This window comes from Gobio gobio (genome assembly GCF_949357685.1).
Source record: "Gobio gobio genome assembly, chromosome: 16".
Classification (NCBI taxonomy): Eukaryota; Metazoa; Chordata; class Actinopteri; order Cypriniformes; family Gobionidae; genus Gobio; species Gobio gobio.
The window spans coordinates 39,406,709-39,423,791 of record NC_137109.1 but is presented as its reverse complement, the minus strand read 5'-3'; the positions used below and the strand labels follow the sequence as shown (position 1 = coordinate 39,423,791).

General features: G+C 39.5%; 1 protein-coding gene across 3 annotated transcripts; it reads right to left on the bottom strand.

The window, feature by feature from the left end:
* Positions 1-649: 649 nt before the first annotated feature.
* On the bottom strand, positions 650-16,652 carry rab11fip5b (RAB11 family interacting protein 5b (class I)). 3 transcript variants are annotated; one of them, XR_013818140.1, is made up of 8 exons: positions 16,135-16,652; positions 11,004-11,506; positions 10,693-10,719; positions 10,010-10,559; positions 6,111-8,333; positions 3,477-3,621; positions 2,522-3,263; positions 665-1,993 (listed from the first exon to the last, which is right to left on the bottom strand). XR_013818140.1 is itself a non-coding variant. In XM_079838552.1 (7 exons), the coding sequence occupies exons 1-7, from the start codon at positions 16,512-16,514 to the stop codon at positions 3,003-3,005; spliced, it is 4,089 nt and encodes a 1,362-aa protein (XP_079694678.1). In that variant the 5' UTR covers positions 16,515-16,652; the 3' UTR covers positions 650-3,002. The 3 variants fall into 3 exon arrangements, 2 of the variants coding, with proteins under 2 accessions (XP_079694678.1, XP_079694679.1); XM_079838552.1 differs by having other exon boundaries at positions 650-3,263; XM_079838553.1 differs by lacking the exon at positions 10,693-10,719 and having other exon boundaries at positions 650-3,263.
* Positions 16,653-17,083: the final 431 nt, after the last annotated feature.

Below are 17,083 nucleotides of genomic sequence, written 5' to 3'. Positions count from 1 at the left end.
GAGATAAACAACCAAGAATGTAAACCTCAGTTGCTGCTATTCCTGTAGGAATTGTTGTTAAGATCAAATTTGCATTACGGTGACAATGTTAAAAGCTCAAACAATGCAATCAGAGACCCTGTCAGTTTAAACTTGGACTCCCACAACATTAATATTTTATGAAACCCATCTGCACAGCCATTTTACGCTGCGGTGATGGATCAGCTGTAAAATTATATTATATATATATATATATATAAATAGATAAAATTCATAATAAAAGTACTTTGTTTTAACCAATAGGTTTTAAATATACAAAAAATAGTTTATGTTGCAATAAAATGTAGTCTAACGACTATAAAGTGGACTAAGCATAATAAAAGTACAATAAATCATCTTAAAAGCACAGTAGTGCCACCCAGTGGCAATCAATAGCACTACCGTGGACCGTGATTGTTGCGGATGGAGTACCACTATACTGTTCGGACCTGCGTTTCCAAAAGTATCGTAAACCCAAGTAGAACCATTACCAAGAACTGTCTCTACGATCAACTTAGCTCACGATGCTTTTGAGAAACGCAGTGAAGATTTTGTGAATATTAAGTTTAAATCTCTTAGACCTATACAGGTCTTTAAACAGGTCTTATCTGTAAAGAACTCAAACCAAAAGACGGCAAATGATTTTATAACTTTATTTTCAAATAACTTTGAAAATGAAGCCGTTTGAAATAATTATCAATAAATAAAACAAAATAAGAAAATACAAATGTGAATGTATGTTGTAAATAAATCCACAGAGGCACATTGCAAAATGGTGATTAAAAAGCAAAATAAAATCAACAGCAATCTAGAAATCACAGTGCTACTGTACATGGTTCTTTCCGAGAACACAGGGGGAAACTGAGGGCTGTGTAACGAACTAAAAAGGTTTCATTTCAGGATGCATTGTTACAAATACAAATTTTAATGCAATGAGTCAACAAAAATTAACTGCAACCCTGTACTTTCTTTAAGTCCAATACTGAGACATAGAACTGATACTCTTATGGGACAATAATAAATGAGGAAACAACCAAAGAAAATACTGAATAAAAATCACACACAATGTAACCTTAAAAACAGAACAAAAACAATGGTATAAGACACCATAGGAATGAATATCAGAAAAAAAGCCACACTAACACAATGAGGTTACAATGCAGTAAACATAAACAACAGATCTTTGTTTAACTTAAAAATAAACATTTTGTGGTTTAGAAAGCTTAGGCATTTGCATATCACTAAATTTGCTACTTTAGCAACGATCTAAGTATTCAGCAGTGCTATGGCTTCATGAATATATTTTGTGTAGCATATATTAACTTAAGCTACAGCTTAGCAGGTTGTATGTAATATTGCATAGCTTACATATTTGCAGAAACAATCTCTGCTTGTGCGAGTGCTTGATGGAAGTGAGCATGCACTGATATCAGCGGCTTCAATGTGGCAAAGCTGACTGGCTCAAGAACAACGGTTTTGCATAATGCGCAGTAAGGTGCTTTTAAAGCTATCAAGAAGTAAGATAAATATTTACATGTACATAACATTTTTGAAAGCAATATTTTACATTAACTTTGACACATTAGGCTACATTGAATATTACTAATGTTTTTAAATCTCTGGATTCATACTGAACAGTGTAACATTCGTTTGAAATTTTCTTGAGATTTGGACATGTTTGGAGGATTATCCGATTTTGTTGTTATTCCGTTCAATTTCCAATTACATGGAAAGAAGTGTTAAAGTGGCATTTAAAGAAGTCAATTATTATAGGCAGTGGTTTTTTCCTTGCATTTGTGAGTTTCGTAACTTTCGTAAGACATTATAATGTTTAAAAGGTTAGTTCACCCAAAAATTAAAATTATGCCGTTCCACACCTGTAAGATCTCCGTTCATCTTCGGAACACAGTTTAAGATATTTTAGATTTAGTCCGAGAGCTTTCGGTCCCTCCATTGAAAATGTATGTACGGTATACTGTCCATGTCCAGAAAGGTAATAAAAACATCATCAAGGTAGTCCATGTGACATCAGTGGGTTAGTTAGAATTTTTTGAAGCATCAAAAATCTATTTAGCTCCAAAAATGACAAAAACTAAGACTATTCTTTATTCATTGTCTTCTCTTCCGGTCTGTTGTCAATCCGCGTTCACGACTCCGCAGTGACGCTGCTGACGTGTTATCTGGTGCGCCCGAGCTTCCTTTACAGTCTGAGGGAGACCATAGACAGTAAAAGAAATGGACACAGCGACCCCATAGGCTTCGACGCGGAAAAGTGAGCTTCCTCAGACTGAGCTTGACGACGTAGATGTGACGCACCAGATAACACGTCAGCACTGCGCAGTCGTGAACCGGAAGAGAAGACAATGCTGAATAAAGTCATAGTTTTTGTTATTTTTGACCAAAATGTATTTTCGATGCTTCAAAAAATTCTAACTAACCCACTGATGTCACATGGACTACTTTGATGATGTTTTTATTACCTTTCTGGACATGGACAGTATACCGTACATACATTTTCAATGGAGGGAGAGAAAGTAAATATTTTCTAAATCTAAAATATCTGTGTTCCAAAGATGAACAGAGATCTTATGGTTGTGGAACGACACGACATGAGGGTGAGTCATTAATGACATAATTTTCATTTTTGGGTGAACTAACCCTTTAACATATCCAGATCCCAGATCTTCTTATTGCCTATTATGAAAATTAGCATATTCATGAACAGGAAGACATACATGTGTAGATTATACAAATATTTACATGACATGAGATCAAGAAAATCCGTCTTTTAACTTTTAACCACTGCCTTGTGCTCATATAAATGACTAATAGTACGCTAAACAATGATTGTGGATTTGGATGTCCAGTAAAAAGCATGCAAAGCTTTATCGTGTCTATGTGAATCTGGCAGTTTTGAAATTTAATGGAGCATCACAAATGGCTTTAGATCAATAGTGTTTTCAGGACGGAGCAGGTCACCGTAGTCATTTTGGTCTTGCGCGTACCTGCAGCAAAGTGGGCGTCTGTTCCATGATGCGCACCAGCAGCTTGTCAATGTAGTCCTCCAGGTCTCTGACCTGAATCTTTATTTTCTTCAGTTCGGCCTCACGTTTCTCCAATAACGCCACCTGCACCTCTGTTTCAGCTCGCTGCTTCTTGGCGTCCATTTCCTGCTGAAGCAGCAGAGCTATCAGCTCCATGTTGGTCATGTTCTGATACTGAGCCCGGGCCTCCATCAGAGCCAACTGCACAGGAAACAGAAACAGTCATGTTTACGAGAGAAAGACAGTAATTAGGTACTGTATGTCATGTACAGCATAATGTACTCAAAATACTTAAGCGTTTCAGCTGATTAAACTCAGATAATGCTTTTTTAAATCAGTGATATCTATCAAGTAGAAGGGTTATTAGATAAAAATTGTGTTTACAGAACCTTTTCTTCATGAAGCTTTCAGTACCTGGTTTTTCTCATCCTCAGCAGTGGTGTGTGGTGCAGATCTTCCAGGGTTAATGGTGGACTTGAGTTTTTCCAGAACTGAGCGGCTTTCAGGTTTCTTCTCTCCCTGCGCAGTCGTGTTGGTCAAAGGCTTCACTGGGTGAGGGCTGTACAGCGGTGCAAAACAGAGATCAATTAAGTATTTATGTAGACCTAGGGACTTCAACATGGTTTAACTGGTAATTGTACTTTCAGCTACATTTCTTAATCTCATGTTTTTGGCGTATAAATTTCCTGGTGAGTTAGTGAGTATAGCACAAGCAATAGCGAATAGTAGAAGCAGCAATGGTTAAAAGTAACACCGTAGACAAAGACATTGGTTGCAGAATAATTTGCCAATTTGTCTGATTTGAGTGGTACATATTGTACTACTATCTTAAAAAAAAAAATTACAGGAGCTGATTCTTGTAGAATTGTTTGCAATGGCAATTTTACAATTTTATCACTCAGTTGTTCTGTCAGTTCAGCAAGACAATGCTCTCAGTTTTTCTTCATTTAAGCATCAACTAGTTTGAAGATTTAATAAAACGATGAAAAAAAAACTGTTAAAAATCCTTTTCGTTAATTGAAATAAAGCTGGAATAATTTTAAATATTAGATGAAAAACAACGTAAGCCAAAATAGCATTTCTAATTTTTGTTTAAGTACTAAAATTAATAAAGCTAAAATTGAAATAAAATACATGAAAGCTATATACAGGGTTCCCACTCTTTCATGAACACCAGATTCAAGGACTTTTTCAAGCACCATTTATTTTATTTCAAGCACCAATCAGATTCATAACCCAGCATACGTAGCATCATGAAAGACCTCTTAAAGTAGGCCACTTAAAGGAACACGCAGACTTTTTGGGACTTTAGCTTATTCACCGTATCCCCCAGAGTTAGATAAGTCCATACATACCATTCTCATCTCCATGTCTGGTTGTGTCTCAACTCTGTCTGACGCACCCACCGCTAGCCTAGCTTAGCACAAAGACTGGAGGTAAATGGCTCCAGCTAGCCTACTGCTCAATAAGTGACAAAATAACGCCAACATTTTCCTATTTACATGTTGTAATGTGTATAGTTACATCGTGTACTAAAACCGACGGAAAATGAAAAGTTGTGATTTTCTAGGCCGATATGGTTAGGAACTATACTCTCATTCCTGAGTTATAATCAAGAGCTTTGAGCCGTATCATGAGTGCAGCGGCGCAATGATATTATGCAGCACCTGATAATAGTCCCCAGCGCTCTCTGTGCAAGCAAGTTGTCACGTTGGTTATGTTGACGGAAGTTAGCCTATTTTCAGGCGTCGCGTAATATCATTGCGACGCTTCACCCATGGTACGGCAGCAAAGTTCCTTGATTATTATGCAGGAATGAGAGTACAGTTCCTAGGCTAGCCATATCGGCCTAGGAAATCGCAACTTTTCATTTTCAGCAAGTGTATGTACTGCTCTCCATCGTTGCAAGTTTTTCTTCCCCGCTACCCCTCCACCCCCAAAACATAAGCAACGTTTCGTTCTGTCTTTGATAGCGCATATACTGTAGGACAATTTTTGAAATAACACCATTTTAAACTAAATTTATTTCAAATTTAATTCAAGCACTTTCAAGGACCTATATTTGTTTTCAAGTACTTTCCAGGCCTTGAATCCATGTGTCTGAAATTCAAGTACTTTCAAGAAGCGTGGGAACCCTGTATAAAGAAATATTAAAAATATGAATAAAATGACAAAAAATAAAATTAAATAAATTAAATATAAAGTATCTTCTTAAAGTCCTTTGAAGACATCTTGGCAAATCTGAGCACTAAGACATTGCTTGAGGAAATTTCTAAAAGGAGACACACGATTAATGGATTTTAGTAGAGTTTAGTAGAAGATTTTTAGAAGTATATGAAACAAACAATCAATAGCACACCTGCAGGTTATGGGGAAAAAAAGACCTAACGTGACCTATATGCCTGATGAAGGTCATGGGACCGAAATGTTGTGAATAAAGCTATTTTGATTTGTGTGCAAGTACTGATAATGAGCAGGATTGTTTCGTTTTTAGAAATATATGGGGGAAAAAAGCAAGTTCAAGCTATTTAATGTCAACGCTGTCTAGGAGAAGCACTTAATATATATAAAAGGGATCTCATTTACAATTCTTTGTCTCTTTGGGTACTAACAAACAGGTCAGTCGGCAATCATAATGATGCTGGAGTCTACATATCACACCATCAAACCTCTCATAAACACTAGATGCGTACAATACAACTTTGTCCTCTAAAAGTCCATTTTACTAGGAAATATGTGTTGTGGTGTCTACCAAAACAGAATGATGACTGGAAAAAGCAACAGAAAAACAAAGATGAAAAAATGAAAAAAAGTGACAGCATGTGCAAACCAGGAGGAAACACAAGAGATGGTGATGGAAAAATGCATTTTACACATTTGTCAAAGTTCAAATTATAGCAAGCTGTGAGCGCAAAAAACAAAGTTTGTTCTAGGACAACAAATGTGAGAGCATTTATAGCCTGTCCTAGAGCACCTGTGAGAGAGAATGAGGTCATTTCTCAGGTGAGAGCAGAGGTGAGTGCACTTTTAAAGGCAGTGAGGTCTCACCTGCTCTCCTCATGGGGCAGGAGGACGTTTGCTGGCTGTGTCTCCTCAGGTGAGAGGGAGAGCGGTGCGTCAACGTGGGGCTGGGCTGTGGAGGAGCATGTGGAACCCATGCTGGGCATCTCGTTTGGGGGATTTGCCAGAAAGGAAGGGTCAAGGCGGAGACAGGAATTAGTAACAGCTAATGGAGTGTGTGAAGGGGAAAGATCATGCAAAATGAGGTCTGATGCAGGATTATCAAAGCCTGGGAGCGTGTTGGCACCCGAGACAGTTTTGGGTGAGCTTGTGGTTGAGCGTGGTCTGATGCGGGCTGATCTGACTTCTGTTGTTGTATAGGGGCTTCTGGAGTTTCTTGGAGCTACTCTAGCATGAAAGTCCTCAAAGCTGATTTGTTCATCCAACGTCAAACAGGATCCTTTGACCTCATTGTTCTTTAAGAAACAGACTTCAGAGTTTAGGTTACCTTCTCTTAAATTAACATTAAGCTCCTCATCATCATGTGTAGTGAGCAAGACGCAACTGTCTTCCACCATCTCTGGTTTGATTTGAGTTGTCACAGTGTTGTCATTGCTTGAGCATGTTTGAGTGATCACAGTGATTTCCTTTCTTTGGACAACGTCAGCCACATCTTGAAAGTCACAGTCAAACTTTGAAGCAGTGTTTTGGTGTTCACAAGGGTCGACTACTTGTCCCCCCAGTCCTTCACAAGATCTCTCAAAAGGTGATGAGCATTGGTTTTGGTTTTGTGGGTCAGACAAATGTGATGTGATATCGTTATGGGTGTTCCTTGGTGAAAACATCTTCAACTCTGATGCCATTCTGCACAATATATCCTCAGGTAAGCCCGGTGAGCACATGGGAGGTGAGGAACCATTCCCAGAGGGCATATGTGAACAATCTTGGGATGCTTTACCTTCTTTATTCATTTCAAAAGGTGGTTGCAACTCCGACCGTGAACTATCAGAATCAATGAACGCAAAGTCTGAAGTAATATCTGTATTGTTGTTCGAATCTCTAGGGGAGAGGATCAACAAACCGATGCCATTGGTTTTAGTCTTTTGTTGTTGCTCATTGGAGACCTTTACGTCATAGGACAATTCTGAATCGTGTTTGGGTTGGTTCTGAGGTGAACTGCAAAGTGATTCGGTCACCGTGGTTTCCCAATCAGACGGAAAACACAGCGTTTCAGGTACAGTGTTCTCGCATTCAGAGCTTCCGAGTACATCTTCACTGAAACCATTCGGAGAACCGTTAGCATTGTTGTTTCTATGAAAATCTTGCCCTGTTGCTTCCCCAACCATGAATTGGTTCAGTTTGATACCGCTGAGTAACTCCGCTTCCATATTGTTATTCCCTACTGAAGAAATGTGATGCAACTCTTTCCCTGAACATACAATTTGAGAGTTCCTCTTCAAGTCTCCATCTCTCACATGCTGAAGAGAGGCAAAGTCAGTCTGGGAGAGAAAGCAGGCCTCTTTTTGCACAGCCAGCTCCTGGGCTCTATCCAACCAGCTGTCCATGGTGATCGCTTGGGTTCTCATGGGTCTACGTGGTGGTAGAGGAGGCAGATCCCAGGGCTTTGAAATACCCGTATCAACTTCATCAACTCTTAAAGCAATGGCTTGATCATTTACAAATGTCATCTGGTTTGTATTTGGTACCTGTGAAAGAAACGGTGCTGATGGAGGTCTAGTTGGTGTTCCACTTGGTGATTTGAGACGGCTGGTGGCAAAAGCCTCAAAATCATCCCATTCCCCAGGCCTCTCAGACAGAGAGTGTTTCGGATTGGTATTGGAGTTTGTTTCTGGGGTCTCAGGCATGATGGTCGGAAGAGACCTCTGCCGTGACATACTCCTTGGTCTTTCTCGCTTTATTGCGGACATTTTGCTCGACACTCCATTACAGAGGGGACTGGATCCAACTGGGTAATGATAAAGACTGGAATTGAGTGAACAGTAACCAGCTGTTGGAGACGTCAGTGCTTCCTCGGCTATAAGATCCTCAAAAAAAGGGTTTTGCTGTAGTCGTGTGAGGAAAGGGTTGGAGGGAGAGATGGAAGAGGGTGTTGGGGAAGAGTGGGTGAATGGGTTGGTGTGATTGCCACTAGGGGGAGACACCGAGCCAGTAGTGCAATTGAGGGGAAGAGAGCATGGGGGCTGACTGGGGGAGCAAGGGATCTGACAGGGGGTGTCTGAGCTGCTCTCTACCTTAGGAGAGACTCCCAGCCTGTGGAGGGAAGGCACAAGTAGTCCTCTTAGTCATTGTGTGTCATGGGCCATAATATCTAACTATGGGTGAGGGGAGAAAGACAGTTCTTCTCTATTACAGAGAGACCTGTTAATAGAAGAAAAACTGTCTTTGGATTCAAATTGGATTAAAGTGTCTGGCATGTATTGACCATCTTATAAATGTTCCTAGATAAATACTGTTGGGTTAGCTGGAACAATTGAAAAAGAGCAATAAAGGGGAAAAGGTGTTTTCTTTAATCCTAAAATCTTTAATTAGGGGCGGCGATGTATATCAGTAGACAAAAACGATTTTAGACACGATAAACCGGTACAAATTTGACAATTGTACATTTTGGATTATCGTCTCTATCGCTCATTTGATGTTGCATCATAGCGATTTTAAACCATTTAAGCGCAATATGATGAGGCAGATAATTCAATTAGGTATTTGTGTTCTGATAGACGGTTTTCTGTGCACACATTCTCAGTGCACACACATAAATCCATCCGTCACAAAACATGAGTAATGAATTCTCCAAAAAAAAAAAAACTTTGTGGTTTATTGTGCTTAAAGTTATTTCAAAATGCCTGTCTTGAGTATTCAGGTAAACAGTCAGTTGTGTCTTAAGTGAACATAAACAGATGTGTATATGTCTAAAAGCTCTTACATCCTACTGTAATACACTGCTGCTGTCTGTGTGCTTAATGTTAATCAATTAACAAAAGAAAATCACTCACTGCACTTGACTGAATATTTTTTATTATTATTTTTTTAATATAAATAATAATAGAATTTTATTTTTAAAATAAGGTTTATTTCACATTTGATTACTTTATTCAGTTTCTGTATTTCTTACTTCTATTAGATAGACCTATCTGAAAACCTGAAAAGCGCCGTTTATCTCATTTGCAGCTTTGTTCTATTGTAGTTATTCTTAGTTACTATTTTATTACTGACTGTTTACTTGTATACTGTAAGTAAAAAGTTCTCTAGATTACTGAAGACAAGTTAAAAATAGTATTGTTAAATTTTTTTGTAACAACCTTACTTCCAGCTAAATTAACTATATATATTGAGACATATTGTTGTGAAACAATTACTCATATTGTGATATAAGATTTAAAAGATTTCAAACTAATGAAAATAAAACTGGTGTGAAGAAAATGCTTGGATGCATTGAAACAGAAAACACAACAACAACAGAAAAACATGCTGCTGAACGAAAAGATGAAATTACTGAAATGTGAAAAAAAAAAAATCAATACTATACAGTGGACATTTCTTATAAAAAAAAATAGCTGATGATTTTGAATGTTTCAACAATTTTTTTTTTTGGGATGAAAACACACATTAATAAGCCCTTCTTTTAAAAATGTCTTGACCCATGTTCTGCAGACCAAGAGCAATATAAAGGAATGAAATGGAAAAGGCTGCTGCAGTAACTGTTGCATCAGCAAATTCAAACAGCTTCTTTTTCTAAGAATATTCTCTGAGGACCAAAATGCAGGCTGACATTCAAAGCCATTCCCTTAAAAACAAAGTCTACCTTTTGAAGAACGTCTGACAGTCAAATACAGATCATGGGGAACGGCTATTGATGATATTGATACATGTGCAAAGTCAGACATCTTTTGTACCGTAACATAAAACCTAGTAGCCGTGCTTTCACTCACCTTGGCTTGTTCTGTGAGTCACCAGAGCCAAACCATCCTCTGCGTCTGCCCTCAAGGGGAACAGAAACCTGGCCCTGCTCCGGCTTGGCTGGGAGAGAGTCACTCCTCCCACTAGAAAACAGAGTTTTCCTCAGCCTTTTCCCTTTATCCACCACTTCCACAGGTCCAGCGGCCTGCACTGGCTTTCCCTCTGGAGTAGCGGCCCCTTGGGTCTGACTTTGAGCTCCTTCCATCTCCCCGTCCTCCTTCTTGCTCTTATCAATGGACCAACGTCTCCCGTCACTCTTCTGCGAGTCTTCGCCACGTCGGGTCAGGTTCTGGAGAGAGCGAGAAAGGGGGGCGCATTTCTCCAGCAGGGAGAGCTTGGCCGGGATGGTGCTTGGACTCTTGGGGCTGACAGGCTCAGAGTAGATATGGCTACCATTGATGCAGAGGGTTGATTTGGAGAGCGCCATGCTCTGACCTTTTAGATTTTCAACAGCAGGGCTAAGATGAGGAACACCCGTGATCTTACTGGCTTCGTCGCTGTGTGCACGCTTGTGGGTCATCACTTTAAAGACATGATCACAGAGAGAAGAGAGAGAAAATGTACCAACAAAGATCGGTATGCGTCAACCAGACATTTGAGGAGTGTTTGAAAAGGTGTCTTAAAGAGATAGTTACCCCAAATTTAATTTACTCACCCTCATGTCGTTCCAAATTTCTTTCATCTGTGAAACACAAAAGAAGATATTTTGAAAAAGTTTTTGTTTTGTCCACAATGAAAGTCAATGCCGTTGTGGACCCCATTGACTTCAATTGTAAGCACAAAAACGGTTGAAACATTCTTTAAAATATCTTCTTTTTTGATCAATAGATTAAAGAAAATAATACCGGTTTGGAATGACATGAGAGTGAGTAAATTATCATAAACTATATGGAGCCCACATTATGTAAATGATCAATAATAATTATGATATTGAATTCTCAGTTTCTCTTCTCATAGCGGACTGACCTTTTATCCCTCCTTCAGTGTCTATACGGAAGGGCTCCATCACTCTGCTGCTGTAGACAGGCGTTCTGGACAGCTCTACTGGGACGAATGGATCCCCAGCGGACGATGCCATGCTACTGTCCGAAGCCAATGACGAGCAGGACCTTGTGTCTGAATTCTTGCGTAGTTTCCCTTTAAAGAAGAAATCTTTCACCTTGCTCCGGTGTTCATCAAGCACCTCTTCCTCGCCTGGCTCGTCGGGTCCACCATCTCCCCCAAACGGAGGACCTACAGACCCTGATAGGGCGGCGAAGCGGCCGGGTAAAATTGCAGAGGACGACTCCACATCTCGCTTTTTACCTGTGACACGGTCCTTCAGTTTCCCAAATGCAGAACGAGGCTTGTCCTTTACGGTCAAATCGTACATACTAGCGGTCATGTTGTTGCGGGTGAACTGGATGGTGACCTGCAGCTCTCCCCGCTCCTTCTCCTTTCGGCCAGCCTTGGAGTGCAGCTTGAACCACCTTAAGCATAGAAAGAAGAAAAAGCTTATTTATATCATCTAATGTGAACTTAAATTTAATGTTTAAAAACACTATTTTAATTTTATTAAAAGTACCTTAAAGGTGTACTATGTAAAAATGTTTCAGTAAAATATCCAAAAACCACTAGGCCATATTTTGTTCAGTTCAGTACTTACAATATCCAAAATGTTTCCAACTATTTGTAAATCGTGAGAAAATTGCCATTTTAACCAAGGAACCAGGATGTGTGAGGGAGTCGCCAGTAAATATCTGTAAAAGCATCATATCTGCGTTCCTGCGTTCATAAGTGTCATAGCTCCCGTCGAGTGAACGCACAGAGTAACATTATAACTTCATTTTCAACACACTCAAATGTATCTAATATGATAAACAGAGCTGCGTTACCTCAAACTCATGACCCGAAAAGCTGAAACTGTGGCATAATAGTCCCGCTGCCCGCGAAGCCGTGTGTTCCGCACATCTTATTAACAATCGCTCCAGCGGCCTTGCTCAGCTCCCACAACACTCGGTCCTGCTCGGTTTCATACTACAGTAACGTTAATAACCGCATCCATGAACATGATTTCTGCCCGAGTCCCATCCCAATTCTTTTCCACCGGCTGTGAGGTGAAGACCAAATGTCCCATGATTCTGCGCTCAAACTTGGTGTAATCAAACTACGCCTTTGTTTTGAATAGGCGACCTCTAGGGGACGGAAAAGTTACATAGTGCACCTTTAAATGTCAAAAATAATATCAAATATTCATACTGTCATTTTAATGCTGTGATAAATTAACTTGTAGTATTAAAATGACTGTTTTAAAAGTTATTTAGACAAAATATTATAGAATTGGAATACTGGTCATTTTTCAGTTATTGACCATTACATGAAAATCAGTATCGGAATTTTTAATTTTGGTGCATACCTACTTTTAGAAAATCAATATCTCTTAATGGTTATGATAAACAAATGGGACCCTGGACCACAAAACGATCATCATCATCATCATCAAAAAAAAAAAAAATCATTAGGATATTAAGTAAAGATCATGTTCCATGAAGATATTCTGTACATTTCCTACCGTAAATATATCAAAAATGTATTATTATTAGTAATATGCATTGCAAAGGACTTCATTTGGACAACTTTAACAGCGATTTTCTCAATATTTCGATTTTTTTTGCACCTTCAGATACCATATTATCAAATAGTTGTATCTAACAAACCATACATCAATGGAAAGCTTATTTAATCAGCTTTATTTATGTCTAAATCTCATGAAGACTCAAGAACATATCCAGATTATATTGCACCCAAAAATATTTTTTTATAACAATTAAAATTATGATGTGACATTATTTTAATTACATTATTAAAATGTATTACAGTACAAAACAGTTATTTAAAATTGTAATAGTTTTACTATACTTTTGATCAAATAAATGCAGCCTTAAGAACATTTGAAAAATCTTAATGACCCCAAATGTTTGATCTGTGGTTTTTGTCTAATGATTTTGGGGGGAAAACAACTTTTACACTTAAATTGATGCTCTCGCCTTTAATAACATCGGCTTACAATTTCCTGCACCACACTGAAGCAAACTGCTATGACCTATACAGGAGTGCAAACACAAGCGGGGGCCTCTTGAACGAATGTTACTGCATTAGTATAGGGCCGTCCCTTTGTCTCTCAGAGAACCAGTGGTGAAACTATTTCCTCCATTTCCGGTACACCACAGAGCACCTCATGTGCGCACACGTGCAGAGAGCCAAGACAAACGCCTTAAACTGAGAGACAGCAGAAGAGAGAGCGAGGGAGAAAGAGGTGCAACTCTGAGCTCAATTAAATCCAGATGTGCAGAACAGCCTCACGCCTACAATGACATGTGAGGATTCAGAATATTGTGTGCAGAGATGGACGTTTGGTCTCCTTATGACCTGAAATGCAGAGAGGCCTACATGGCAGTGGAAACAGTAACTAGAAAATGAAAGTTCGTCAAGATAAACATTGAAAGTTGACTTGACAAATTCATTTGCTATGCTGTTACTAGACAAATCCACCCACCACACCTTAGCATTGTAGTGTCACACACACACACACACACACACACACACACACACACACACACACACACACAATACAAGACAGTGCACTCTGATTATTTATGAATGGGAGAAAATGCAATGCACAATGATTGACATGATTTGAGAGTTTAGAAACAAAATTTATAAGACCGTTGTTGTCAGATTTCATTGGTGATTTCAAATATGAAATTTAATCGTAAGTTTGGCGAACAGTTGATGAACTTGTTTCCCCATTTAAAGAGAAAGGAGCTGCACTTGCATGCCCAAGAGGCGTTTCAAAGATGGCCGCCGAGTGAAATGTCTTGTCTTAAAGGGACTTTGGTGGTGTTCTGTTCAAGGTGTTCATAGATATACATAATTAAGGCTAGATGTCTTACAGCGGAGTCTCTAACGTCATCACCGGCAGCCATCTTGTCACAGGCAAGCTTTCTGGCGGGCAACCTGATGTAAGGTGAGTGATCTGAACACAAATACTCTTATCTCGCTGAAATCTTGACAGATTTACAAATGGTTGGGTTTCTCACAAACGTTACTAACGTGGCAATAATTCTGGATCCTTGAACAAATTATGAATTATTATTTATAAGTATGCAGTCAGTGTCATAACTACATATCTGACGTTTATAACAAACCAAACAGTTTGAAAATCGGTAGAAAATTGAGCAAGTTATGGTTATTTAAAAAGTACACGCACCATTAAAACACAATGTTACGAGTGAGCGAGCTGACTGTGACAAGATGGCCGCCAGGTGCGGACGTCGACCTCCATTGGCCAGCAGCGCGGACGAGACATCTAGCCTTTATTATGTATACATCCATGTTCAGGATTACTAGAAAGTTGCAGGCAGGCAAGTTTAATCAAGATTCTTGGTCAAACTAGAGTTGAGAACCTGATCTAGATTATAGTTAGAACCACTGTTGTAGATTGTTACGGCATGTTTTGCACAGGCTAACAAAAAAATGTTAGTTTGATTTTCTTGAAACACCTCGACAGATCTGGAACTATTAAAAACAGTAACATGCTTATACTGACAAGAAACGAATATACTAAACCAATATAATAATTAGGCTTATATTATAAACTTCACTTGCACTTGGTACTTACACCCTTGATGTTGTTTTTTAATTAAATTAATTGTGTTTATTAGTTGAACATTGTGTGGAATGGTGGACGTGAGAATAAAGGAAGGCGTATCAAATATGAAAATAATGTTATTGTTGCTCAGCATGGCTCACTGACTTCCTCCCTTGTTTATAAAGGATTCAGCCAAGAGACCCCCACCTACCTCATCTCTTCCTCCCCTCACATGACAAATGATTTACTCCTCCTATTGATGGCACTGCTAGTTAAACTTCATCTATATTAGATCTATACAAGAGATGTATTCAAATAAAATGAACATTGAAAAAAGATGATTCCAGAAAGGTTACGTCTATTAGGCTGCAGTGAAATGTGTGTTTGTTGAGCTTCAGTCAGACTCTGTGACCATTCTGACACACACTGGTACTACCCTGTGTGTGAAGGCATGACTCTGTGCCAGCACTGATGAGGACATACGGACTAGACGCAGCATGCCCCTCCAAGTATGTCGCTGTTGTTGTGTCTGTAAAAACATATCCCATTACTCTGGTATTCAAAACAGTGTTGGGTTTGCACTTCCCATTGATAGCTTGTGTGGCTTTGACCACCATGGATTTGTTTAATATTGCATGTGGCATCAGTAATTTAGGTTAAGTTTTGGTGGCAGGCCAAAGAATCTTCCTGCGGTTCTGTTATGTTGCAAACACGAATGTCTGTCCAACTGTGAAATGGGTGCACAGAAATTCTTCCACCCAAAATCACAGGCTCAAGGTTTTGGCATGCCTGTGTCAAATATCCCAGGACTACATCAACTGAAAAACAAGGAAAGCTTCTATGCTTCAAAAGTACATTCAATTACATGAACTTGTAAGTCTATAATAACCATAAAGACAGAACCTAAGGCTACACTTTTTACAATCCCTCTTTCATGCCATCAAGTGGGAATGACGAAGAAGTGGTAAAACAACACAGCTTATTGGGTACATTTTAAAACATGCCATTTTTAGTGTAATTTATTTATTTTATTGTTTTTTTATTAATATTTTGAATGCATTTTTGTGTTTTCCACAACCATTTTGATGTCGTTACATTTTTTAAATATGTCTATAGTTTTTATTTCAGTTTAGTTATTTTAATATATCAAAATAAAGATGAACATTAATTTCAGTTAATGTTTATTTTATTTCAAGTGATAAATGTTTAAGTTAACTATGATAATACAATGTTTTCATGCACGCCTGCAGGTTAGCTTGTCTCCTCAAACCAGCTTAGACGAGCAAACCACAGTGATGTATATTAGAATTTAATGTAAATACGTTGGCACGTGAATATGGTAACCATGCAGTACCATGGTAACTGATGCCACTGTACCATGGTACTGACACAGTACAACAACAGTCTTAAAGAGGCCCTCGACCAAGAGGCCTATTAATTGATCCTATTATTAGCTCTAATACTCACTCGTTTCTAGGACACATTCCCTCCTGGAAAACTTTGTCGAGGGGAACAATAGTTTGACCGAGAAACACGTCCAGCCCGATGAGCACTCTATGCATCACGGTGAGCACCAGGTTGCTGCTACCGGTCGGGTACGCGCTCGTCCCACCCGCCTCCAGCAGCCCGGGCAGCAGCTCAAACGAGCACTCCTCGTTCCACTGCGGCTCCTCAGCCTTCTCCACCAGGCCGGTGGTGTACTTCTCCTTGCCGACCTGGATGATAGTGTAAACATAGCGGCTGCCTTGCTTGCCCTTCGTCCGCAGACCCCTCGCGCGAAGGACGGTCACGTTGACATGCGTCGGGACCCATCTCTGATCATCGTCGTCCAGGCTGATAAGAGGCATCCCGGTGCAGTTGGAGACGCAGTTGTTTGGGATAATCCAACAGAATGACACTTGCGCATTGGATAACTATACCCTGCCCGCGCCCTTGCGCCTGTCCGCCGCCCGAAGTTGCAGTAAGAGAAATCGCTGCATTATCATTCAGCTCGATTAAAAAAGACGATCACAATCGCAACGCTGATGATTACAAATAGCCTATATAATCCCTCACGAGACGAACTTCACATCAATTTACTTTAGTGGGCGTTGTGGACCCTCAGCGTCACCACCACAACAGATTTTGACAACTCACTGCGCTGCTGCTGCGCGGCCCGCCCTCCAACATTTTGTGGGGGCTCCGCAGTAAAGTATCCAGCAGAATTAAAGAGAAAGGCAGCTCAAATCCGTGCTGGGACAGTTCATGTCAGAACATAATGAATAATCTAGCAGAGGTCACTAGTTCGAGCTCTACCTTGACTTGGAATCAGGGAGTACGCCAGAATGTTGGAAAACGGCCGTGAAAGAAAAAAAAAACGTCTCCATGCTTTCTTTCGTAATTAATCATTTCAGTGAGCGAAACGGTTTGTTTGAAC

Bases quoted from the DNA above. Each gene is read 5' to 3' on its own strand.
- rab11fip5b (XM_079838552.1), bottom strand. From the start codon at position 16,514: ATGCCTCTTATCAGCCTGGACGACGATGATCAGAGATGGGTCCCGACG. The intron at 10,560-10,692 runs GTGAGTAAATTA...ATGTCTTTAAAG, and splicing joins AAATTTGGAACGACATGAGG to TGATGACCCACAAGCGTGCA. The intron at 3,264-3,476 runs GTACTGAAAGCT...TTTCCTGTGCAG, and splicing joins CTGAGGATGAGAAAAACCAG to TTGGCTCTGATGGAGGCCCG.